We start from the raw sequence: 26,726 nt of genomic DNA on the forward strand, positions 1-26,726 counted from the left end.
TCACAATATTTTTGACCTTTTCAACAATTTTGGTAGTAGGATCTTCAGATAAAGGTGTGTAATACTCAGTGTCCGATAGGATTCGTAGAGCTTCCATTTTATAGTCCTCAAAATTTTGTATCACCGTACCTCCTCCTTTATCGGCTGCTGGAATTTTTTGTTGCTATGCGTTCTAGTCTAGTGGGGTTATCTTTTTGGGGCAATCTATAGCTCTCTAATTGGTCTAAGTCACTAGCTACTAGGTGATGGAAGGTATGTATAAACTAGCCCTGGTTTCCATAGGGTAAAATCTGGTTTTAGGCCTGTATGTGTAAATGGATCATCTTCAGCACTTGCAATATCGTTAGTTATTACTTCTTTAGGTTTTTTAATAGAGAGTAAGTTAAAATGTCTCTTAAGAGTGAGTTTTCTAGTGAATTTATGTAGATCTGAAAATAAATCAAAACCATTGGCAGTGGAATTTGGACAGAAGGAAAGGCCTTTTTGTAGTAAGGAATACTCTTCAGGATTGATCTCATAGTCGGACAAATTAAAGATAGGGGTATTTTCAGTGGTTACTCTTTTTTTCTTTTTACCTCCTCTATTTCCTCGGAAACGTTTTTTTCTCTTCAGGTTCCTTACAGGGAAGAAGTCCTTGAATGATTGATTTTTTTTAATTTGAGCTCTAGTGTCTGGCCATCACCTGGCTCCTACATTCACCTGGCTCCGACATTTCCTCTCAACTGACATCCCCACCATCATCATTGGTGACTTCAACATCCCCATTCAGACATCCCACTCAGCTTCCTCCAAACTCCTATCACTTGTCTCCTCCTTTGGCCCCTCACAGTGGTCCTCCACAGCTGCTTACAGGGAGGACTGCACTCACTAGACCTTTTTTCCACATGCCCCTGTTCCCTATCTAACCTCTAAAACTTAACTCTCCCCCTTCTGACCTTCTACATTACTCTGTTCTTCTCCTTCTACAACTGTCCTCTGCTTTCTACAATAATCTGTGCTCCTCCTTCTAGACCTGTCCTCTACCTTCTACATTACTCTGTGCTCCTCCTTCTGGACCTGTCCTCTGCCTTCTACATTACTCTGTGCTCCTCCTTCTAGACCTGTCCTCTGACTTCTACATTACTCTGTGCTCCTCCTTCTAGACCTGTCCTCCGCCTTCTACATTACTCTGTGCTCCTCCTCCTAGACCTGTCCTCCACCTTGTACATTACTCTGTGCTTCTCCTTATAGACCTGTCTTCTGCCTTCTACATTACCCTGTGCTCCTCCTTCTAGACCTGTTCTCTGCTTCTACATTACTCTGTGCTCCTCCTTCTAGACCTGTTCTCTGCTTCTACATTACACTGTGCTCCTCCTTCTAGACCTACATTACTCTGTGCTCCTCCTTCTAAACCTGTCCTCTGCCTTCTACATTACTCTGTGATCCTACTTCTAGACCTGTACTCTGCTTCTACATTACTCTGTGCTCCTCCTTCTAGACCTGTCCTCTGCCTTCTACATTACTCTGTGCTCCTCCCTCTAGACCTTTTCTATGCCATCTACATTACTCTGTGCTTCCTCTCCTCCTAGACCTGTCCTCATTCTTCTACATTACTCTGTGCTCCTCCTTCTCGTGGACCTGTACTCTGCCTGATTGATTTTTTTGTAATTTGAGCTCTAGTGTCCGGCCATCACCTGGCTTCTACATTCACCTGGCTCCTACATTTCCTCTCAACTGACATCCCCACCATCATCATTGGTGACTTCAACATCCCCATTCAGACATCCCACTCAGCTTCCTCCAAACTGCTATCACTTGTCTCCTCCTTTGGCCCCTCACAGTGGTCCTCCACAGCTGCTTACAGGGAGAACTACACACACTAGACCTTTTTTTTTCACATGCCCCTGTTCCCTATCTAACCTCTAAAACTCAACTCTCCGCCTTCTGACCTTCTACATTACTCTGTGCTCCTCCTTCTAGACCTGTCCTCTGTTTTCTATGTTACTCTCTTCTTCTCCTTCTACAACTGTCCTCTGCCTTCTACATTACTCTGTGCTCCTCCTTCTAGACCTGTCCTCTGCCTTCTACATTACTCTGTGCTCCTCCTTCTAGACCTGTCCTCTACCTTTTACATTACTCTGTTCTTCTCCTTCTACAACTGTCCTCTGCTTTCTACAATAATCTGTGCTCCTCCTTCTAGACCTGTCCTCTACCTTCTACATTACTCTGTGCTCCTCCTTCTAGACCTGTCCTCTGCCTTCTACATTACTCTGTGCTCCTCCTTCTAGACCTGTCCTCTGACTTCTACATTACTCTGTGCTCCTCCTTCTAGACCTGTCCTCCGCCTTCTACATTACTCTGTGCTCCTCCTCCTAGACCTGTCCTCCACCTTCTACATTACTCTGTGCTCCTCCTTCTAGACCTTCCTCCACCTTCTACATTACTCTGTGCTCCTCCTTCTAGACCTGTCCTCCACCTTCTACATTACTCTGTGCTCCTTATTCTAGACCTGCCCTCTTCCTTCTAAGTTACTCTGTGCTCCTCCTTATAGACCTGTCCTCTGCCTTCTACATTACTCTGTGCTCCTCCTTCTAGACCTGTCTTCCGCCTTCTACATTACTCTGTGCTTCTCCTTCTAGATCTGTCCTCCGCCTTCTACATTACTCTGTGCTCCTCTTTCTAGACCTGTCCTCCACCTTGTACATTACTCTGTGCTTCTCCATATAGACCTGTCTTCTGCCTTCTACATTACCCTGTGCTCCTCCTTCTAGACCTGTTCTCTGCTTCTACATTACTCTGTGCTCCTCCTTCTAGACCTGTTCTCTGCTTCTACATTACACTGTGTTCCTCCTTCTAGACCTGTCCTCTGCCTTCTACATTACTTTGTGCTCCTCCTTCTAGACCTGTCCTCTGCCTTCTACATTACTCTGTGCTCCTCCTTCTAAACCTGTCCTCTGCCTTCTACATTACTCTGTGATCCTACTTCTAGACCTGTACTCTGCTTCTACATTACTCTGTGCTCCTCCTTCTAGACCTGTCCTCTGCCTTCTACATTACTCTGTGCTCCTCCCTCTAGACCTTTTCTATGCCATCTACATTACTCTGTGCTTCCTCTCCTCCTAGACCTGTCCTCATTCTTCTACATTACTCTGTGCTCCTCCTTCTCGTGGACCTGTACTCTGCCTGATTGATTTTTTTGTAATTTGAGCTCTAGTGTCCGGCCATCACCTGGCTTCTACATTCACCTGGCTCCTACATTTCCTCTCAACTGACATCCCCACCATCATCATTGGTGACTTCAACATCCCCATTCAGACATCCCACTCAGCTTCCTCCAAACTGCTATCACTTGTCTCCTCCTTTGGCCCCTCACAGTGGTCCTCCACAGCTGCTTACAGGGAGAACTACACACACTAGACCTTTTTTTTTCACATGCCCCTGTTCCCTATCTAACCTCTAAAACTCAACTCTCCGCCTTCTGACCTTCTACATTACTCTGTGCTCCTCCTTCTAGACCTGTCCTCTGTTTTCTATGTTACTCTCTTCTTCTCCTTCTACAACTGTCCTCTGCCTTCTACATTACTCTGTGCTCCTCCTTCTAGACCTGTCCTCTGCCTTCTACATTACTCTGTGCTCCTCCTTCTAGACCTGTCCTCTACCTTTTACATTACTCTGTTCTTCTCCTTCTACAACTGTCCTCTGCTTTCTACAATAATCTGTGCTCCTCCTTCTAGACCTGTCTTCTACCTTCTACATTACTCTGTGCTCCTCCTTCTAGACCTGTCCTCTGCCTTCTACATTACTCTGTGCTCCTCCTTCTAGACCTGTCCTCTGACTTCTACATTACTATGTGCTCCTCCTTCTAGACCTGTCCTCCGCCTTCTACATTACTCTGTGCTCCTCCTCCTAGACCTGTCCTCCACCTTCTACATTACTCTGTGCTCCTCCTTCTAGACCTTCCTCCACCTTCTACATTACTCTGTGCTCCTCCTTCTAGACCTGTCCTCCACCTTCTACATTACTCTGTGCTCCTTATTCTAGACCTGCCCTCTTCCTTCTAAGTTACTCTGTGCTCCTCCTTATAGACCTGTCCTCTGCCTTCTACATTACTCTGTGCTCCTCCTTCTAGACCTGTCTTCCGCCTTCTACATTACTCTGTGCTTCTCCTTCTAGATCTGTCCTCCGCCTTCTACATTACTCTGTGCTCCTCTTTCTAGACCTGTCCTCCACCTTGTACATTACTCTGTGCTTCTCCATATAGACCTGTCTTCTGCCTTCTACATTACCCTGTGCTCCTCCTTCTAGACCTGTTCTCTGCTTCTACATTACTCTGTGCTCCTCCTTCTAGACCTGTTCTCTGCTTCTACATTACACTGTGTTCCTCCTTCTAGACCTGTCCTCTGCCTTCTACATTACTCTGTGCTCCTCCTTCTAGACCTGTCCTCTGCCTTCTACATTACTCTGTGCTCCTCCTTCTAAACCTGTCCTCTGCCTTCTACATTACTCTGTGCTGCTCCTTCTAGACCTGTCCTCTGCCTTCTACATTACTCTGTGCTCCTCCTACTAGACCTGTCCTCTGCCTTCTGCTTTACTCTGTGCTCCTTCTTCTAGACCTGTCTTCCGCCTTCTACATTACTCTGTGCTTCTCCTTCTAGATCTGACTTCTGCCTTCTACATTACTCCATGCTCCTCCTTCTACACCTTCCTCCACCTTCTACAGTACTCTGTGCTCCTCCTTCTAGACCTGTCCTCTGCCTTCTAAATTACTCTGTGCTCCTCCTTCTAGACCTGTCCTCTGCCTTCTAAATTACTCTGTGCTCCTCCTTCTAGACCTGTCCTTCGCCTTCTACATTACTCTGTGCACCTCCTTCTAGACCTGTGCTCTGCTTCTACATTACTCTGTGCTCTTCCTTCTAGATCTGTCCTCCACCTTCTACATTACTCTCTGCTCCTCCTTCTAGACCTGTCCTCTGCTTCTACATTACTCTGTGCTCTTCCTTCTAGATCTGTCCTCCACCTTCTACATTACTCTGTGCTCCTCCTTCTCCTGGACCTGTCCTCTGCCTGATTGATTTCTTTGTAATTTGAGCTCTAGTGTCCGGCCATCACCTGGCTTCTACATTCACCTGGCTCCTACATTTCCTCTCAACTGACATCCCCACCATCATCATTGGTGACTTCAACATCCCCATTCAGACATCCCACTCAGCTTCCTCCAAACTGCTATCACTTGTCTCCTCCTTTGGCCCCTCACAGTGGTCCTCCACAGCTGCTTACAGGGAGAACTACACACACTAGACCTTTTTTTCACATGCCCCTGTTCCCTATCTAACCTCTAAAACTCAACTCTCCGCCTTCTGACCTTCTACATTACTCTGTGCTCCTCCTTCTAGACCTGTCCTCTGCTTTCTATGTTACTCTGTTCTTCTTCTTCTACAACTGTCCTCTGCATTCTACATGACTCTGTGCTGCTCCTTCTACACCTTCCTCCACCTTCTACAGTACTCTGTGATCCTCCTTCTAGACCTGTCCTCTGCCTTCTAAATTACTCTGTGCTCCTCCTTCTAGACCTGTCCTCTGCCTTCTACATTACTCTGTGCTCCTCCTTCTAGACCTGTCCTTTGCCTTCTACATTACTCTATGCACCTCCTTCTAGACCTGTCCTCTGCTTCTACATTACTCTATGCTCCTCCTTCTAGATCTGTCCTCCACCTTCTACATTACTCTCTGCTCCTCCTTCTAGACCTGTCCTCTGCTTCTACATTACTCTGTGCTCCTCCTTCTAGACCTTCTAGACCTGTCCTCTGCCTTCTACATTACTCTGTGCTCCTCCCTCTAGACCTTTTCTATGCCATCTACATTACTCTGTGCTTCTCCTCCTCCTAGACCTGTCCTCATTCTTCTACATTACTCTGTGCTCCTCCTTCTCCTGGACCTGTCCTCTGCCTGATTGATTTTTTTGTAATTTGAGCTCTAGTATCCGGCCATCACCTGGCTTCTACATTCACCTGGCTCCTACATTTCCTCTCAACTGACATCCACACCATCATCATTGGTGACTTCAACATCCCCATTCAGACATCCCACTCAGCTTCCTCCAAACTGCTATCACTTGTCTCCTCCTTTGGCCCCTCACAGTGGTCCTCCACAGCTGCTTACAGGGAGAACTACACACACTAGACCTTTTTTTTCACATGCCCCTGTTCCCTATCTAACCTCTAAAACTCAACTCTCCGCCATCTGACCTTCTACATTACTCTGTGCTCCTCCTTCTAGACCTGTCCTCTGCTTTCTTTGTTACTCTGTTCTTCTTCTTCTACAACTGTCCTCTGCCTTCTACATTACTCTGTGCTCCTCCTTCTTGACCTGTCCCCTGCTTTCTATGTTACTCTGTTCTTCTCCTTCTACAACTGTCCTCTGCCTTCTACATTACTCTGTGCTCCTCCTTCTAGACCTGTCCTCTGCATTATACATTACTCTGTGCTGCTCCTTCTAGACCTGTCCTCTGCATTCTACATTACTCTGTGCTCCTCCTTCTAGACCGGTCCTCTGCCTTCTACTTTACTCTGTGCTCCTCCTTCTAGACCTGTCTACCGCCTTCTATATTACTCTGTGCTTCTCCTTCTAGATCTGTCCTCTGCCTTCTACATTACTCCGTGCTCCTCCTTCTACACCTTCCTCCACCTTCTACAGTACTCTGTGCTCCTCCTTCTAGACCTGTCCTCTGCTTTCTAAATTACTCTGTGCTCCTCCTTCTAAACCTGTCCTCTGCTTCTACATTACTCTGTGCTCCTCCTTCTAGATCTGTCCTCCACCTTCTACATTACTCTGTGCTCCTCCTTCTAGACCTGTCCTCTGCTTCTACATTACCCTGTGCTCATCCTTCTCCTAGACCTGTCCTCCGCCTTCTACATTACTCTGTGCTCCTTCTTTTAGACCTGTCCCCCACCTTCTACATTACTCTGTGCTCCTCCTTCTAGACCTGTCCTCCACCTTCTACATTACTCTGTGCTCCTCCTTCTAGACCTGTCCTCTGCCTTCTACATTACCCTGTGCTCCTCCTTCTAGACCTGTTCTCTGCTTCTACATTACTCTGTGCTCCTCCTTCTAGACCTGTTCTCTGCTTCTACATTACTCTGTGATTCTACCTCTAGACCTGTCCTCTGTCTTCAATATTACTCTATACTTCTTCTAGTCCTGTCCTCCACCTTCTAAATCACTTTGTGATCTTCCTTCTAGATCTGTCCTCCTCCTTCTACGTTACTCTGTGCTCCTACTTCTAGACCTGCCCTATGCCATCTACATTACTCTGTGCTTCTCCTCCTCCTAGACCTGTCCTCATTCTTCTACATTACTCTGTGCTCATCCTTCTCCTAGACCTGTCCTCTCCCTTCTATATTACTCTGTGCTCCTACTTCTACACATGTCCTCTGCCTTCTACATTACTCTGTGCTCCTCCTTCTAGACCTGTCCTCTGCCTTCTACAATACTCTGTGTTCCTCCTTCTAGACCTGACCTCTGCCATCTACATTACCCTGTGCTCCTACTTCTAGACCTGTCCTCTGCCTTCTACATTACTCTGTGCTCTTCCTATAAAACCTGTTCTCTGCCTTCTACATTACACTATGCCTCTACTTCTACACCTGTCCTGAGTGTTCCTCTTTCTAGAGCTAGTGCGATTGAAAGTGAAGAAAAACGGGACCACCGGCGCTGCTCGGATAAAGATATTATACGACCATCTTGGTAGGTAAGGTAGATAGAGGACTTTATTGTTAACAGGGCTACGCGTTTCGACGCCGAACTGACGTCTTCCTCAGGCCAAGGATTGGCCTGAGGAAGACGGCAGTTCGGCGTTGAAACGCGTAGCCCTGTTAACAATAAAGTCCTCTATCTACCTTACCTACCAAGATGGTCGTGTAATATCCTTATCCGAGCAGCGCCGGTGGTCCCGTTTTTCTTCACTTTCAATCGCACTACAGATCGACAGCAAACTTTGTTTGGCTGTGATGTGGACCTGGCTGCAGCTTGTCAAGCCTTTCTGACACCTATGGTGTCCATCACCTGAGGTGAGCGTAATTGTCGCATCCATCCTCTTTTCATTATCCTATAAGATCCTTATTTGTCCTTTTGTGGCGCCGTGTCTCCTTTTTCTAATTTATTTAGTCTTTCTAGAGCTGTCCTTTGTCTGCCATATTATTCTATGCTCCACCTTCTAGACCTGTCTTTCGCCATTTACATTACTCTGTGCTCCTCTTTCTAGACTTGTTCTCTGCCTTTTACATTACTCTGTGCTTCTCTTTCTGGACCAGTCCTTTGCCTTAGGCACATTGGACCACTACCGCCTATTGTTACACATTATCTAATCTTTTGATATCACAAACCTGGCCCTCCTCTGAGTCACTTCATACCTAACCAACCTTTTATGAGGACCCTGGCCGCGTTTCTTTGGAAACGGGATATCAATATGGAGGGTTCCATGGCATTCAGTACCACCTTTATGCTGATGACACAAATTTATCTCACTGGCCCCGATGTCACCTCTCTGATCTTTAGATTTCTAGTGTCTAACAGCTATATCCTCCTTCTTCTCCTCCCGCAAACTTAAACTCCACACTTTCCCTAGTCTCACAAGTTCACTGCCTTGGGATAACCTTTGATTCCACCCTGTCCTTTAGACCACACATTCAAACTCTCACCACCTCCTGTTGCCTCTACCTCAATAACATTTCTCGAATCCGCTCTTTTCTCTGCCTTGAGTCAATGAAAATGCTAGTACATGCCCTCATTATCACCCACATAGACTACTGAAAAATCTTTCTCTGTGGCCTCCTATCTAACACACTTTAATCTACCCTTAAATCTGTTGCTAAATTGATCCACCTCTCTCCTTTGCCAATCCCTTCATTGTCCACCCAATGCACAGTTAATTCAGATAAAATACTAACAATGACATAGCTGCCACAACTTGTTCCTTCCATAATGTACATCTTTGCCCTAATATACCAATACCTCTCCACACGTAATCTCCGGTCCTCACAAGACCAAATGCTCTGCTCTCCTCTTATCTGCTCCTCACATCATTGTCTTCAAGATTTCTCCCGTGCTTCTTCCATACTCTGGGGCTCTATTTCCCAACACATCAGAATCTCTCCTACCATCCAAACCTTCAAAAGCAACCTGAAAACCCCTTTCGTCAGAAAAGTAAACCCCTTGCAATAACCCTGCTGCCACTACTCTACTGGATGAAAAGCTTCTACCCTCACCTTCTGTGTTTTTTTCCCCTTCGTTTGTAGATTCTAAGCCCACTCTGGCCGGGTACCAGTCTGTCATTTATCAAGCACATGTTTATTATACTTGTTGTTTTTATTGTTTCATGTCATGTGCTTAAACCCTTTTTCATATGTACAGCGCCTGGGTATTAATGGTGTATTCAAATAAATAATAATAATAATAATAATAATACTCAAAGATGGAGGTCAGAACAATACTGAAAATGTTCTGAACATTGATTGTTATCTAGAATTTCCTGTATTCTCCTTGGAGCATTAGACTTCATGATTACTTTGGTTTTCTCCATTATTTTGATGTCTGTCATCCTTTTTTTCTTTTCCCTACACTACCTCTGGGCAGCATTGTCTTCTCCAATAATTCAATACTAAGACAACCCATCAGTCCGGTCATCTGGGCTTTAAATGGAAGTGTTGGCTTGACTTTTAGTTGAGGATCCATTGCTTTTCCTTGAAGGTTCTTCAATAATGCAAATTAGTTGAGGGACAATTTTATGGATACTCTTAAAAAAAAAATGTAACGCACATTTTCTTATCTGTTATTTAGGTTCCTATGTTTAAACATCTGGTTTGGAAAGTAAATGCAACATGGAAAATACGTTCAACATCAGCAAAGATCTGATCCTCCTAGGACTTGTGGAGATGGAAGGATTAGGATATCTGTACTGTGTCCTGTCTATTGTCCTATATTTATTCATTTTACTCTTGAGTATTGTTATTGTTTTTGTCATATACACAGATACTAAGTTACATGAACCCATGTACATACTCATAAGTAATCTGGTCCTCAATGGAATCTTTGGCAGCTCATCATTTTTCCCAAAGCTGATAGTTGACCTCATCACCTCATCCAAGACCATCACTCATAGTAACTGTATGGCCCAAGCTCTGTGTGTTACGCTATTTGCTATGTATGAAATGAACACGTTCACCATAATGGCGTATGATCGATATTTGGCCGTTTGCCACCCTCTGCGTTATGGCACCTGGATAACAAATGAGAGAGTTATAAACCTCATCATTGGATCTTTGGTCGTGTCCTTCATAATCGTATTCATAGCAATGTTCCTCACTTGGAAACTTCCTCTTTGTGGAAACAGACTAAACAATATTTTTTGTGATAATATGTCTCTGATTGTTCTCTCCTGTGTGGACTCTTCTATCAGTCAGCTCTACTCTACTTCTGTGGTCATCGTCTACTTGTGTGTCACCATCTTCATCACTGTCTTCTCCTATCTGCAGATATTTGGTGTCTGCTTGAAAATCTCAGGAGAATCACGCCAGAAAGCCGTCCATACCCTGGTCACACATCTACTCAACTTTTCTATCTTTTTAATTGGACTTTTATTCATTTTTATCAGGTACAGACTTGGCAGTATTAAGCTCCCTGTTATTATCCACGTTCTTCTCTCTGTGACTACTGTCGCTGTTCCACCATTGTTGAACCCTTTGATCTATGGGGTCCGGACACATGCCGTAAATAGAAGAATTACTCATTATTTACAGAAAATGTATGCTTGGCCAACGTGGACTAATATACCTATGTGTTCTGCACCTATATCTGTCATAAGTAACAATCAGAGCCAATAAAGATAATAATAATAATAATAATAACAATACATAAAACAATAAAGGTCATTATTATTTACTAGATGTATTTGATTCTGTGGATATCACGATTGAGGAGTGGTGGTGGGAGACTTGTGGTTCTTCAGCGTTCTCTGACAGTATGTGGTTTGTAGGGGGGAAACCCTCGACTCTAAGTGCTTTGTGTTTAATTCCCTGGTTATGACTGTCCCTGAGTTTTGTGTGATCCCCTGGTGTGTATTTACCTTGTGGTTTTGCAGGGAGGAGGCAGTTGGTGTGGAATGAGCGTATGGGAGATCTAAACTGTCTGTGGGGGTGCTGAGTGGGGATAAAGAAACCACTGAGCACGCAGCACTTGACAAAAACCTACAAAATCCTGCAAGTTCACAGCTAACATAAATGCCAGGAGAAGAGTGTGTGGCAAGAAAGGTAGGTAGGCTAATAAACAGGGCCGGCCTTAGGGGTGTGCGACCTGTGCAATTGCACAGGGCACATCACTCCAGCAGGTGGAAGGGGTCGCTGCGCTGGCTCCCTTCCCCTGCTTGTTTCAAAAGCGCCCTGGCCCGGCGACTGAGCAGCGGCCTATCCGCCCGGGCGCTCCTTCTCTCAGTAGCGTTGCTACCGCTTTAGCAGCCATAACGGCTGCTAGCGCCGACACCGGGGATGAGAGCGCCGTGCCACCCCTCGGGACGTGCCCTCCCATGGCCGGCAAAACACTGCTATCAGCTGCTTAGGCTGCAACAGCGGTAGCAACGCCACATTCAATAATATCTGCGTCCTTAGGATGCAGATACTATTGAACACTATAGCAGAGCAGGGAGTACCTGCTCTGCTATCTACTAGCACCACTGTAGCTCCCTGAAGGAGCGGAATCCCTGTGTGGCCGGAGCGCTTGATGTCTCTATCCATATATGGACAGTGACATCAGGGGCAACTCCTGAAGCGGAATCCACGTCCACAGCTTTGCCGATGCTGTGACTGGGGATTCCACTCCAGGAGAAAAGCTTGATGTCACTGTCATGTTCATGGCCGCGGGCCGTCAGGCTCACTCACCTCATGACGGCCGCAGCAATGAGTCTGCGAGCGCTGGCACCAGTCTCTTCCTCAGGAGACACCAGCACTCACTTCCGCTCACCTCAGCCGGGTGCCATAGGGTGCGCGCGCGCATGCTCGTGCCCGCTCTTAAAGGGGCAGCGTGCGCATCAGACTTTTATGTTTAATAAGCCCATGAGCACACTGGACTATAAGAAGGGCCCAGCCCCTTCCCCCCATGCCTGAGCGTTGTTGTCGTACCCTAAGTTTGTCTACGCAAATGGTCTCCTAGTGTCTTCCAGTTCCCAGTGTTTCCCATACCTGTATCCTGTATCCTGTGCTATCCTGGTCAAGTGCCGTGCTGAGCTGTAGTCGTGCTGTGCTGTATTCCACACCTGTCCTGCTACACTACACCTGATGTCTGCCTGCTGCCTAGTCCCAGCCCAGCCTGCCTTGCTACTGTCCGAGCTGCCACAGGTACCCTATATGAACTATAGACTGTTACCTGCGCCCTGTTGGCCAGCTGCTATACCGCCAAGGCGGTACAGCCCAGTGGGTCCACGAACCCAATGTGACAGTACGCTCAGGCCATGGACCCGACTGGTTGATCCAAGACCAAGATGACGTCACAAGAGATGCGGGTGGATATGCTGGACCTCCGGTCTCGACAGGACCAACTCCCCCAGGCCTTGAACATTCTCACACGTCGGCAGGAGGCACAAGCTGCCGTTCCTCCTACTACACACACCTCCTGGCAGTGTTGATCCTCAGACTACACCTCCTGGCAGAGTTGATCCCCGTTTTCATTGCCACTTCCTGACCTGTCGTGGATTTTTGAATCAGTGCCAGATCCACTTCAGCCTGTATGCAAGGGTATTTTCGTCTGATGGCGCAATGGTCACTTTCATCATCTCACTCTTCACTGGCAAGGCTCTTGCATGGGCGAATCCTATCTGGGAGACACAAGGACCAGAGACCCGTGAATTCCATGGCTTCTTCCAGACTTTTCGCATGGTGTTTGAGGAGCCTGGACGAGTCTCATCTGCAGTGGCTTCCTTGCTAAACCTACGCCAAGGAGACACCTCCGTGAGCGAGTACACAAGTCACTCACGCACCCGGGGGAAGAACTGTTGTGGAACAATGAGGCCCTGGTGGCTACATTCTGGCATGGACTGTCTCCTAAAATTAAGGACGAACTTGGCCGCTCGAGATCTACCGTCTACCCTGGATGACGTCATCCTTCTGTCCACACGGATTGATATCAGGATCCAAGAACGGCTCCAAAAAGCTAGTCGGGAGAAAGGCCTTCCTAGTCCGGTCCCACCATTGCAGCAACCTCTGCTGTCCTCAGGTGCTCTTAAGGAGTCTGTGAGGATGGACCAGTGTAAGCTATCCACCCAGGAGAAACCACGCAGACACACTTCGGGACTCTGTCTATATTGTGGCCTCGGAGGTCATCTTGTGTGTCTGTGTCCCCAAAAGTCCCAAAGCCTAGGGTTGCTAGGAGAGACAACCTTGGGTAAAAAAGGACTTCCGTCTAAATTGTCCAACCCGTGACCATAGTGTCAGGCGAGAAAACGCATCGGGTCTCTGCGTATCTGGACTCTGGATCCGCTGCTTTGTTTAATTTGTAGAGACCTGGTGGACCTTCTTCAATTACCCACTACCCATCTGGAGAGGCCATTAATGGTTGCATCGGTAAATATACTACTTCTGCCAGACCCAGTTATAGCTGTGACCAAGCTGCTGAGGCTCCAAGTGGGAGCTCTCCACCCCAAGCTGTTATGGTTCTTTGTCTTTGTCCAAGGCCGATAACCCCATACTGCTGGGCCTGTCTTTGCTCCGATTACATGCCCCAGTCCTGTACTGGAACTCTAGAGAGGTACTCCAGTTTGGCCCCGAGTGTCACAACCATTGCCTGGGACAGATTTGTTCGGCTCTGCCTCCTCTGCCTCAGTCATTGGCAGGATTGCCTGGTCACTATGCTGCATTTTCGGATGTCTTCAGCAAGAGGGAGGCGGAGACGCTGCCCCCACACCCGGCGTATGACTGTCCTATCGAGCTGATTCCAGGTGCATCCCTTCCCCCGTGGTAGGGTATATCCTCTCTCCTTACCAGAGACTCTATGTCTGCCTTTGTTGAAAAGAACTTGGAGAGGGGCTTCATACAGAAGTCCTCCTACCCGGCAGGAGCAGGGCTCTTCTTCGTCAAGAAAAAGGATGGTTCTCTGCATCCCTGTATCGACTACCGGGGTCTCAACCAGGTCACGGTGAAAAATAAGTCTCCGTTGCCATTGATCTCAGAACTGTTTGATCGGAAACGTAGTGCCAATTTTTTTTCCAAACTAGACCTGCGTGGGGCTTACATCCTAATCCGGATTCGCCAGGGTGACGAATGGAAGACTGCATTTAACACCCGTGATGGACACTATGAATATCTAGTAATGCCCTTCGGACTGTGTAATGCTCCCGCAGTCTTCCAGGATTTCATTAATGACATCTTCCGTGACCTCCTCTATGTTTGTGTAGTTATGTATCTTGATGACATCTTGATTTTTTCTCCAGATCCTATGACTCATCAGAGACATGTCCGTCAAGTTTTGCTGCGGTTAAGGGAGAATTAAGGTCTGTACGCTAAGTTGGAGAAGTGCGTTATTGAGAAAGATGCTCTACCCTTCCTGGGTTACATCGTCTCGAATCGAGGTCTCGAAATGGATCCTAAAAAGATAAAGTCCGTCCTGGAATGGCCATGCCCTCAAGGCTTGAGGGCCATACAGCGCTTTCTGGGATTCGCCAATTTTTACAGACAGTTTATCCCAAACTTCTCCTCACTGAGTTCTCATATCTCTAACCTCACCAAGAAGGGCATGAACGCCAATGTGTGGACTTCAGAGGCAGAGTCCACATTTAATAGCCTGAAGAGTGCCTTCACGTCAGCCTCTATCCTCATTCATCCAGATGTCTCTCTACAGTTCTCGTTGGAGGTGGATGCCTCCTCTGTCCGTGCTGGTGCACTCCTGTTCCAGAGAGGGTCCAAGGGAAAGTCAATGGTATTTGGATATTTCTCTAAGCTCTTCTCTTCCGCAGAACGCAACTACTCGATTGGGGATCGGGAGCTACTGGCCATCAAATTGGCTCTGGAGGAGTGGAGACATCTACTAGAGGGCGCAGCTCATCCTATCCTAATTTTTACGGACAACAAGACTCTCACCTATCTCCAGATGGCCCAACAGCTGAATCCTCGTCAGGCCAGGTGGTCGCTGTTCTTTACCAGGTTCCAGTTTGAGCTCCATTATCACCCGGCTGACAAAAATATGTGGGCCGATGCCTTGTCCAGGTCTTTCGAGACAGAAGACACCATGGAGAGTCCACAGAACATTATTGATCCATCTTGCATTGTCTCTGTCAACCCCCTGCAAGTTGGGGACATTCCTCCAGGGAGGACTTTTGTGTGTCTGGCTGACAGAGGGAGAATCCTCCACTGGGGACACTCCTCTAGACTGGCAAGTCACGCGGGTACCCGTAAGACCCGAGATCTTATTGCCCGTCATTTCTGGTGGCCCACGCTGCCCAAAGACATTATGGGCTTTGTTGTGCAGCTAACAAGGTCGCTCACTCCAAACCTGCTGGCCTGCTCCAGCCATTGCCTGTGCCCGATGCTCCCTGGCAGCATATAGCTATGGACTTTATCACTGACCTGCCTCTCTCTGCTGGATGCAGTACTGTCTGGGTGGTGGTGGATCGATTTTCGAAGATGGCCCACTTTGTTCCTCTGACCGGTCTTCCTTCTGCTCTTCAACTGGCCAAGTTTTTCATCCAAAACATCTTCCACCTGCACGGCTTGCCGCTGCATATTGTGTCTGATCGGGGGGCTTTAGTTCACCTTGAAGTTCTGGACAGCCCTCTGCGGACTTTTAGGTGTAAAGTTGGACTTTTCCTCAGCCTACCACCTCAATCCAATGGTCAGGTCGAGAGGATCAATCAGATCTTGGAGAACTACCTAGGCCACTTCATCTCCAAGCAGCATGTTGACTGGGTGCAGTTGCTCCCGTGGGCTGAATTCTCATACATCAATCACACCAGCGAGTCCACAAGGAAGACACCGTTCTTTATTGTCTATGGCCAACACCCACGAATTCCTCTCCTGGTGCCTGATACATCCGAGGTACCAGCTACTGACACTGCTTTTAGGGACTTTCTGAAGATCCGGCAGCAGACTCGACCGCATGAAATGGAAGGCAGACACAAGGTGAAGAGAACCTCCTCAATTTCTCCCTGGCACGATGGTCTGGCTGTCTTCTAGGAATATCCGACTGAGGGTGCCATCAAACAAATTTGCTCCCAGGTTCCTCAGACCCTTCGAGATCCTACAGCAGATCAACCCTGTCATCTACAAGCTTTGGCTGCCTCCTACCCTCAAGATTCCCAACTCTTTCCATGTCTCCCTCCTGAAACCGGTGGTTCTGACCTGCTTTACCAAGACTCCTAGCCCTGCGGTTGCCTCCAGTGGTCCTTCAGACACCTTCGAGGTAAAGGAGATCTTGAACACCAATAAAGTAAGAGGAAAGACCTTTTATTTGGTGGATTGGAGGGGGTTTGGTCCTGAAGAGAGGTCCTGGGAGCCATAGGAGAACCTCAATGCTCCTATCCTTCTGAAGTTTCTCTCTCGCTCTGGTCCCAAGAAGAGGGGGCATAAGAGGGGGGATAATGTCAACTGTCATGCTGAGTGCCAATGGCCGTCAGGCTCACTCACCTCCTGATGGATGCAGCCATGGGTCTGCGAGCTCTGGCCCCAGTCTCCTCAGGAGACGCCAGCGATCGTTTCCGCTCACCTCGTCCGGGTCCCGTAGGACCTTTATGTTTAATTAGCCCCTGTCCGAGCTGCCACAGGTACCCTATACGAACTATAGACTGTTACCTGCGCCATGTTGGCCAGCTGCCCTACTGCCAAGGCGGTACAGCCCAGTGGGTCCACGAACCCAACGTGACAGTCAATTTCCATAAATGGACAGACGTCAGGGGCTTCTCCTGGAGTGGAATCCCTGGTCACAGCGTCGGCAAAGCTCTGGACGGGGATTCCGCTTAAAGAGTTGCCCCTGATGTCACTGTCTATATATGGACAGACACATCAAGAGCTACATCCAGGAGCAGAATCCCCAGCCACAGGGGGATTCCGATCTTTCAGGGAGCTACAGTGGCACTATCTACAGGAAGGAGAGGTGCTATCTACAAGGAGGCTGTGTTGCACTACCTACAAGGGTGTGTCTGGCACTACTTACAAGGGGGCTGTGTGGCAATACCGACAAGGAGGCTGTCTGGCACTACCTACAAGGGGGCTGTGTGGCACTACCTACAAGGCGACTATGTAGCACCATCTACAAGTGGACTGTGTGGCACTACCTACAAGGGGGCTGTGTGGCAATACCTACAGGGGGCTGTGTGCTACTACCTACAAGGGGGCTGTGTGCCACTACCTACAAGGGGGGGGGTGTGGCACTACCTACAGGGGGCTGTGTAGCACTATCTACAGGGGGAATCTGTGAGTGGCGGGCTTATGGTAATTTTACTGTGAGTGGGGGACTAATGGTAATTTTACTGTGAGTGGGGGTCTGATGGTTATTTTACTGTGAGTGGGGGGCTGATGGGGCTTTTACTGTCAGTGGGGGGCTGATCGTTATTTTACTGTGAGTCGGGGGCTGATGTTCTTCAAGTGGTTTCCACTTCTAAACTCCAATTTAAATTAATAGGAGTTAGAAAATACCTGTGGTGCTCGTTTGGTGCTTTTTTGCCTGCGTCTTTAGCATTATCTTCAACGGCTTAAAAAAAAAGCAAAAAAAAAAAAGTCAAACAACGTTTGTTTCTGCCTTACAAAAAACGCTGTGTGAACATACCCTAAGAGTGCAGTGCTTGTCTTTAGTCATTTTCTGTCTTTCTCAAAACAATTTTTGGTAGGGGTGCCTATACTAGGCTACAGGATCATGCCGGCCGACTCAAGAATCCCATCGAGGAGCAGCTCTGTTCATCGTGGAAATGGGGCCTAGATGAGTACAATTTTTTTTATTGGGGGCACTGTCTACAAGGAGGAGGTGGGGGGCTGTATGGCACAATTTACAAGGGGGACGTGGGGGGATTATGGCACTGTCTACATGAGGGAGGTGGGGGGCTGTATGGCACTGGCTACATGAGGGAGGTAGGGGTTGTATGGCACTGTCTAAATGGGGAGGTAGGGGGCAGTATGGCATAATCTACAAGGGGGAGGTGGAGGGCTGTATAGCACTGTCTACAAGGGGGAGGTGGGGGTTTATGGCACTGTCTACAGGGAGGCTGTGTAGCACAATCTACAGGGTGGACTATCTACAAGGAGGGGCTGTGTGGGGCAGCCAGGGGAGCGGGGAATTATAATGTGTGGAGGACACTAAACAGACATTATACTGTGTAGGGGCACCACAGGGGCCAATATACTGTGTGTGGCACTTACGGGGCATAATACTGTGTGGGCACAATTAGAGGACAAAATACTGTGTCTTTGAAGGGGTTAATAAATTTTATATTATTAAATATTATTATTGTATAAGGGGCATTATACTGTGTGGGGGCACTTTATAGTACATTATACTGTGGAAGGACATTATACATTTTTATGGGGCAATTTTTTATGATGGAGTGGTGAACCGAAAGATACTTTTGGGCATGGGGCGCCATCTATCCTAAGGCCGGCCCTGCTAGTAAATCTGCATTCGGACATGGAAAGGATTTTAGGCCCCATGACCTGTAATAGTGGATTTAGGACAGTTCCCGTATGTGTTAAAACAGCTAAGGAAAAGGCCCAAAGGAATCAGAGTTGGAAATTGGCAGTTACTAGAAGGTGCAATACTGCCACCGAGACCTCTACTTCCTAAAAGTTAAGTGCATGAAGGAATGTAACTGAACCTGTTCCTGTCTGAAGATATTCCTGCCAGTTAATAATGTACAGGCCGCAGGGGTCACAGGAATATTTGTTGGGCACTTTGCAATTAATTAAAGCAAAACTAAACATGATCGTAGCAATGGCAATGTGTTTCTCAACCCTGCCAATAGGCCTCATCCAAGGAAAGAGTTACAGAAAACATATCCTTTAAAAGTATACGCAGGGATGATCAGGAGGACCTCTATAGTGACTACTATGTAATGATCAGGAGGACCTCTATCCTATCTACTATGTAATGATCAGGGGGACCTCTATAGTGACTACTATGTAATGATCAGGAGGACCTCTATCCTATCTACTATGTAATGAGAAGGAGAACCTCTATCCTATCTACTATGTAATGATCAGGAGAACCTCTATCCTATCTACTATGTAATGATCAGGAGAACCTCTATCCTATCTACTATGTAATGATCAGGAGAACCTCTATCCTATCTACTATGTAATGATCAGGAGAACCTCTATCCTATCTACTATGTAATAATCAGGAGGACCTCTATCCTATCTACTATGTAATGATCAGGAGGACCTCTATCCTATCTACTATGTAATGATCAGGAGAACCTCTATCCTATCTACTATGTAATGATCAGGAGAACCTCTATCCTATCTACTATGTAATGATCAGGAGGACCTCTATCCTATCTACTATGTAATGATCAGGAGGACCTCTATCCTATCTACTATGTAATGATCAGGAGGACCTCTATCCTATCTACTATGTAATGATCAGGAGAACCTCTATCCTATCCACTATGTAATAATCAGGAGGACCTCTATCCTATCTACTATGTAATGATCAGGAGGACCTCTATCCTATCTACAATGTAATGATCAGGAGGACCTCTATCCTATCTACTATGTAATGAACAGGAGGATCTCTATCCTATCTACTATGTAATGATCAGGAGGACCTCTATCCTATCTACTATGTAATGATCAGGAGGACCTCTATCCTATCTACTATGTAATAATCAGGAGAACCTCTATCCTATCTACTATGTAATGATCAGGAGGACCTCTATCCTATCTACTATGTAATGATCAGGAGGACCTCTATCCTATCTACTATGTAATGATCAGGAGGACCTCTATCCTATCTACTATGTAATGATCAGGAGAACCTCTATCCTATCTACTATGTAATAATCAGGAGGACCTCTATCCTATCTACTATGTAATGATCAGGAAGACCTCTATCCTATCTACTATGTAATGATCAGGAAGACCTCTATCCCATCTACTATGTAATGAGAAGGAGAAACTCTATCCTATCTACTATGTAATGATCAGGAGGACCTCTATACTATCTACTATGTAATGAGAAGGAGAAACTCTATCCTATCTACTATGTAATGATCAGGAGGACCTCTATCCTATCTACTATGTAATGATCAGGAGGACCTCTATCCTATCTACTATGTAATGATCAGGAGAACCTCTATCCTATCTACTATGTAATGATCAGGAGAACCTCTATCCTATCTACTATGTAATGATCAGGAGGACCTCTATCCTATCTACTATGTACTGATCAGGAGAACCTCTATAATATCTACTATGTAATGATCAGGAGATCCTCTATCCTATCTACTATGTAATTATCAGGTGGACCTCTATCCTATCTACTATGTAATGATCAGGAGACCCTCTATCCTATCTACTATGTAATGATCAGGAGGACCTCTATCCTATCTACTATGTAATGATCAGGAGAACCTCTATCCTATCTACTATGTAATGATCAGGAGGACCTCTATCCTATCTACTATGTAATGATCAGGAGAACCTCTATCCTATCCACTATGTAATAATCAGGAGGACCTCTATCCTATCTACTATGTAATGATCAGGAGGACCTCTATCCTATCTACAATGTAATGATCAGGAGAACCTCTATCCTCTCTACTATGTAATGATCAGGAGGACCTCTATCCTATCTACTATGTAATGATCAGGAGAACCTCTATCCTATCTACTATGTAATGATCAGGAGGACCTCTATCCTATCTACTATGTAATGATCAGGAGAACCTCTATCCTATCTACTATGTAATGATCAGGAGGACCTCTATCCTATCTACTATGTAATAATCAGGAGAACCTCTATCCTATCTACTATGTAATGATCAGGAGAACCTCTATCCTATCTACTATGTAATAATCAGGAGGACCTCTATCCTATCTACTATGTAGTGATCAGGAAGACCTCTATCCTATCTACTATGTAATGAGAAGGAGAACCTCTATCCTATCTACTATGTAATGATCAGGAGGACCTCTATCCTATCTACTATGTAATGATCAGGAGGACCTCTATCCTATCTACTATGTAATGATCAGGAGGACCTCTATCCTATCTACTATGTAATGATCAGGAGGACCTCTATCCTATCTACTATGTAATGATCAGGAGGATCTCTATCCTATCTACTATGTAATGATCAGGAGGACCTCTATCCTATCAACTATGTAATGATCAGGAGAACCTCTATCCTATCTACTATGTAATAATCAGGAGAACCTCTATCCTATCTACTATGTAATGATCAGGAGGACCTCTATTCTATCTACTATGTAATGATCAGGAGGACCTCTATCCTATCTAATATGTAATGATCAGGAGGACCTCTATCCTACTATGTAATGATCAGGAGAACCTCTATCCTATCTACTATGTAATTATCAGGAGGACCTCTATCCTATCAACTATGTAATGATCAGGAGAACCTCTATCCTATCTACTATGTAATGATCAGGAGGACCTCTATCCTATCTACTATGTAATGATAAGGAGAACCTCTATCCTATCTACTATGTAATGATCAGGAGGAGCTCTATCCTATCTACTATGTAATGATCAGGAGGACCTCTATCCTATCTACTATGTAATGATCAGGAGGACCTCTATCCTATCTACTATGTAATGATCAGGAGGACCTCTATCCTATCAACTATGTAATGATCAGGAGAACCTCTATCCTATCTACTATGTAATAATCAGGAGAACCTCTATCCTATCTACTATGTAATGATCAGGAGGACCTCTATCCTATCTACTATGTAATGATCAGGAGGACCTCTATCCTATCTACTATGTAATGATGAGGAGATCGTCTATCCTATCTACTATGTAATGATTAGGAGGACCTCTATCCTATCTACTATGTAATGATCAGGAGAACCTCTATCCTATCTACTATGTAATGATCTGGAGGACCTCTATCCTATCTACTATGTAATGATCAGGAGGACCTCTATCCTATCTACTATGTAATGGTCAGGAGGACCTCTATCCTATTTACAATGTAATGATCAGGAGAACCTCTATCCTATCTACTATGTAATGGTCAGGAGGACCTCTATCCTATCTACTATGTAATGATCAGGAGAACCTCTATCCTATCTACTATGTAATGATCAGGAGGACCTCTATCCTATCTACTATGTAATAATCAGGAGAACCTCTATCCTATCTAATATGTAATGATCAGGAGGACCTCTATCCTATCTAATATGTAATGATCAGGAGAACCTCTATCCTATCTACTATGTAATGATCAGGAGGACCTCTATCCTATCTACTATGTAATGATGAGGAGGACCTCTATCCTATCTACTATGTAATGATCAGGAGAACCTCTATCCTATCTACTATGTAATGATCAGGAGGACCTCTATCCTATCTACTATGTAATGATCAGGAGGACCTCTATCCTATCTACTATGTAATGATCAGGAGGACCTCTATCCTATCTACTATGTAATGATCAGGAGGACCTCTATCCTATCTACTATGTAATGATCAGGAGGATCTCTATCCTATCTACTATGTAATGATCAGGAGGACCTCTATCCTATCTACTATGTAATGATCAGGAGGACCTCTATCCTATCAACTATGTAATGATCAGGAGAACCTCTATCCTATCTACTATGTAATAATCAGGAGAACCTCTATCCTATCTACTATGTAATGATCAGGAGGACCTCTATTCTATCTACTATGTAATGATCAGGAGGACCTCTATCCTATCTAATATGTAATGATCAGGAGGACCTCTATCCTACTATGTAATGATCAGGAGAACCTCTATCCTATCTACTATGTAATGATCAGGAGGACCTCTATCCTATCAACTATGTAATGATCAGGAGAACCTCTATCCTATCTACTATGTAATGATCAGGAGGACCTCTATCCTATCTACTATGTAATGATAAGGAGAACCTCTATCCTATCTACTATGTAATGATCAGGAGGAGCTCTATCCTATCTACTATGTAATGATCAGGAGGACCTCTATCCTATCTACTATGTAATGATCAGGAGGACCTCTATCCTATCTACTATGTAATGATCAGGAGGACCTCTATCCTATCAACTATGTAATGATCAGGAGAACCTCTATCCTATCTACTATGTAATAATCAGGAGAACCTCTATCCTATCTACTATGTAATGATCAGGAGGACCTCTATCCTATCTACTATGTAATGATCAGGAGGACCTCTATCCTATCTACTATGTAATGATGAGGAGATCGTCTATCCTATCTACTATGTAATGATTAGGAGGACCTCTATCCTATCTACTATGTAATGATCAGGAGAACCTCTATCCTATCTACTATGTAATGATCTGGAGGACCTCTATCCTATCTACTATGTAATGATCAGGAGGACCTCTATCCTATCTACTATGTAATGGTCAGGAGGACCTCTATCCTATTTACAATGTAATGATCAGGAGGACCTCTATCCTATCTACTATGTAATGATCAGGAGAACCTCTATCCTATCTACTATGTAATGATCAGGAGGACCTCTATCCTATCTACTATGTAATAATCAGGAGAACCTCTATCCTATCTACTATGTAATGATCAGGAGGACCTCTATCCTATCTAATATGTAATGATCAGGAGAACCTCTATCCTATCTACTATGTAATGATCAGGAGGACCTCTATCCTATCTAATATGTAATGATCAGGAGGACCTCTATCCTATCTACTATGTAATGATCAGGAGAACCTCTATCCCATCTACTATGTAATGATCAGGAGAATCTCTATCCTATCTACTATGTAATGATCAGGAGGACCTCTATCCTATCTACTATGTAATGATCAGGAGAACCTCTATCCTATCTACTATGTAATGATCAGGAGAACCTCTATCCTATCTACTATGTAATGATCAGGAGGACCTCTATCCTATCTACTATGTAATGATCAGGAGAACCTCTATCCTATCTACTATGTAATGATCAGGAGAACCTCTATCCTATCTACTATGTAATGATCTGGAGGACCTCTATCTTATCTACCATGTAATAATCACGAGGACCTCTATCCCATCTACAATGTAATGATCAGGTGGACCTCTATCCTATCTACTATGTAATGATCAGGAGGACCTCTATCCTATCTACTATGTAATGATCAGGAGAACCTCTATCCTATCTACTATGTAATGATCAGGAGAACCTCTATACTATCTACTATGTAATGATCAGGAGGACCTCTATCCTATCTACTATGTAATAATCAGGAGGACCTCTATCCTATCTACTATGTAATGATCAGGAGAACCTCTATCTTATCTACTATGTAATGATCAGGATGAACTCTATCCTATCTACTATGTAATGATCAGGAGGACCTCTATCCTATCTACTATGTAATGATCAGGAGGACCTCTATCCTATCTACTATGTAATAATCAGGAGGACCTCTATCCTAGATCGCATTTATCATCTCCCTCCTGAACGGCAAGGCCCTGGCATGGGCTAATCCTATCTGGGAAAATCAGGGACCAGAGACCCGAGACTTTCATGAGTTCGCACGAATATTCCGAACCGTTTTTGAGTAGCTGGGGCGAGTCTCATCAGCCGCCACGGTCATCTTCAACCTTCGCCAAGAGGACACCTCCGTGGGCGAGTATACTATTCAGTTCCGGACTCTGGCAAGAGAGCTATCCTAGAAAAATGAGGCATTCATGGCATCCTATTGGCATGGCCTGTCGCCCGAGATCAAGGATGAACTGGCTGCTCGAGACCTGCCTTCTGCTTTGGACGACATGATTCTGTTTGCCACTCGGGTTGACATAAGGCTGAGGGAGAGATCCCATGAGGTTCGTCAGGAGCGCCGGCGTCCTAGACTGGCGCCCAACTTTCAGCAACCCCTCTTGCCTGCTTCTATTGCTTTGCCCGAGGTTCCGATGCAAGTGGACCGACTAAAATTATCGGTTCAGGAGAAACAGCGCAGGCGCACCTCTGGACTTTGCTTATATTGCGGCCTCGCTGGCCACGTCGTGCGTCTGTGCCCTCACAAGCCAAAAAAACCCTAGCGCCTAGGTTTGGTTGAAGAGACAACCTTGGACGTCAACACATTGAAGCAAGAACTCTCCTCCAAACTATTCATCCCTATAACCATCATTGCTGGCGAGAGGTCCCATCTGGTTCCCGCATATCTGGACTCCGGCTCTGCAGCCAACTTCATCAGCCAGGATCTTGTGGATCTCCTACAGTTGCCCACTATCCCACTTGAAAGGCCGCTGATCGTTGCCTCGGTGGATGGGCTGCCATTACCGGACCCAGTTGGGTCCATAACCAAGCCGTTGAGACTCCAAGTGGGAGCCCTTCATGCTGAACTCATCTCCCTGTTCGTCCTGTTCAAGGACGTCAACCCTGTGCTGCTGGGTTTGCCTTGGCTTTGTCTGCACACCCCCGTCCTGGATTGGAACTCTGGAGAGGTTCTCCAGTGGGGCCCGAAATGTCTTGACCGCTGTCTGAGTCACATCCAGTCGCCACAGCCTGCTCCTCTTCAGTCGTTGGCAGGTTTGCCTCCCTGTTTCTCCATGTTCGGCGATGTCTTCAATAAAAAGGAGGCGGAGACCTTGCTGCCACACCGGGCATATGACTGCCCGATCGACCTGGTTCCGGAATCGTCTCCCCCTCGTGGTAGAGTGTACCCTCTCTCCTTGCCAGAGACCCAGTCCATGTCGGCTTACATTAAGGAGATCCTGGAGAGGGGTTTCATTCGTAAATCTTATCCCCGGCCGGAGCAGGGTTCTTCTTTGTTAAAAAGAAAGATGGATCGTTACGACCTTGCATTGACTACCGAGGCCTAAACCAGATCACGGTGAAGAACAGGTATTCTCTGCCTTTAATTTCTGAACTGTTTGATCGCATACGGGGGGCGAACATTTTTTCTAAACTGGACCTGCGGGGGACCTATAATCTGATTTGGATTCGTCGAGGTGACGAATGGAAGACTGCCTTTAATACTCGTGATGGGCATTACTAATACTTAGTTATGCCCTTCGGCCTGTGTAACGCCCCCGCAGTATTTCAAGAATTTGTCAATGACATTTTTCGTGATCTCCTTTATGTTTGTGTTGTGGTGTATCTCGATGACATTCTGATTTTTTCCCCAGATCCAGTAACTCATCAAAGTCATGTTCGCCAGGTGTTGCTCCATTTAAGAGAGAATCGACTTTACGCCAAGTTGGAGAAGTGTGTGTTTGAGAAGAAGTCTCTATCCTTCCTGGGCTATATTATCTCAGATCAGGGCCTCAAGATGGACCATCCTGGAGTGGCCACGCCCCCAAGGCTTAAGGGCCATCCAACGCTTCCTAGGATTCGTCAACTTCTACCGACTCTTCATCCCCAACTTCTCATCTTTGACCGCCCCTATCTCCACCCTCACTAAGAAAGGTGTGAATGCCAAGATGTGGACCCCGGAGGCTGAAGCCGGATTTGAATCCTTAAAGGAACAGTGTCATCACAAATTATTTTTTTATATGTTAAAGATGTTAGTGCTTTATTAAAAACGTTTATATTCATTTGTGTGTTTGTGTTTTACTTTTT

General features: G+C 45.8%; 1 protein-coding gene across 1 annotated transcript; it reads left to right on the forward strand.

Moving 5' to 3' along the window:
- Positions 1 to 9,854: 9,854 nt before the first annotated feature.
- LOC142740367 (olfactory receptor 4E2-like) lies at positions 9,855 to 10,856 on the forward strand. The gene has a single exon (XM_075849916.1). The coding sequence runs from the start codon at positions 9,855 to 9,857 to the stop codon at positions 10,854 to 10,856; it is 1,002 nt and encodes a 333-aa protein (XP_075706031.1).
- The last annotated feature ends 15,870 nt before the right edge of the window (positions 10,857 to 26,726 follow it).

Source organism: Rhinoderma darwinii, chromosome 2, assembly GCF_050947455.1.
Source record: "Rhinoderma darwinii isolate aRhiDar2 chromosome 2, aRhiDar2.hap1, whole genome shotgun sequence".
Taxonomy (NCBI): Eukaryota; Metazoa; Chordata; class Amphibia; order Anura; family Rhinodermatidae; genus Rhinoderma; species Rhinoderma darwinii.

Bases quoted from the DNA above. Each gene is read 5' to 3' on its own strand.
- LOC142740367 (XM_075849916.1), top strand. From the start codon at position 9,855: ATGGAAAATACGTTCAACATCAGCAAAGATCTGATCCTCCTAGGACTT.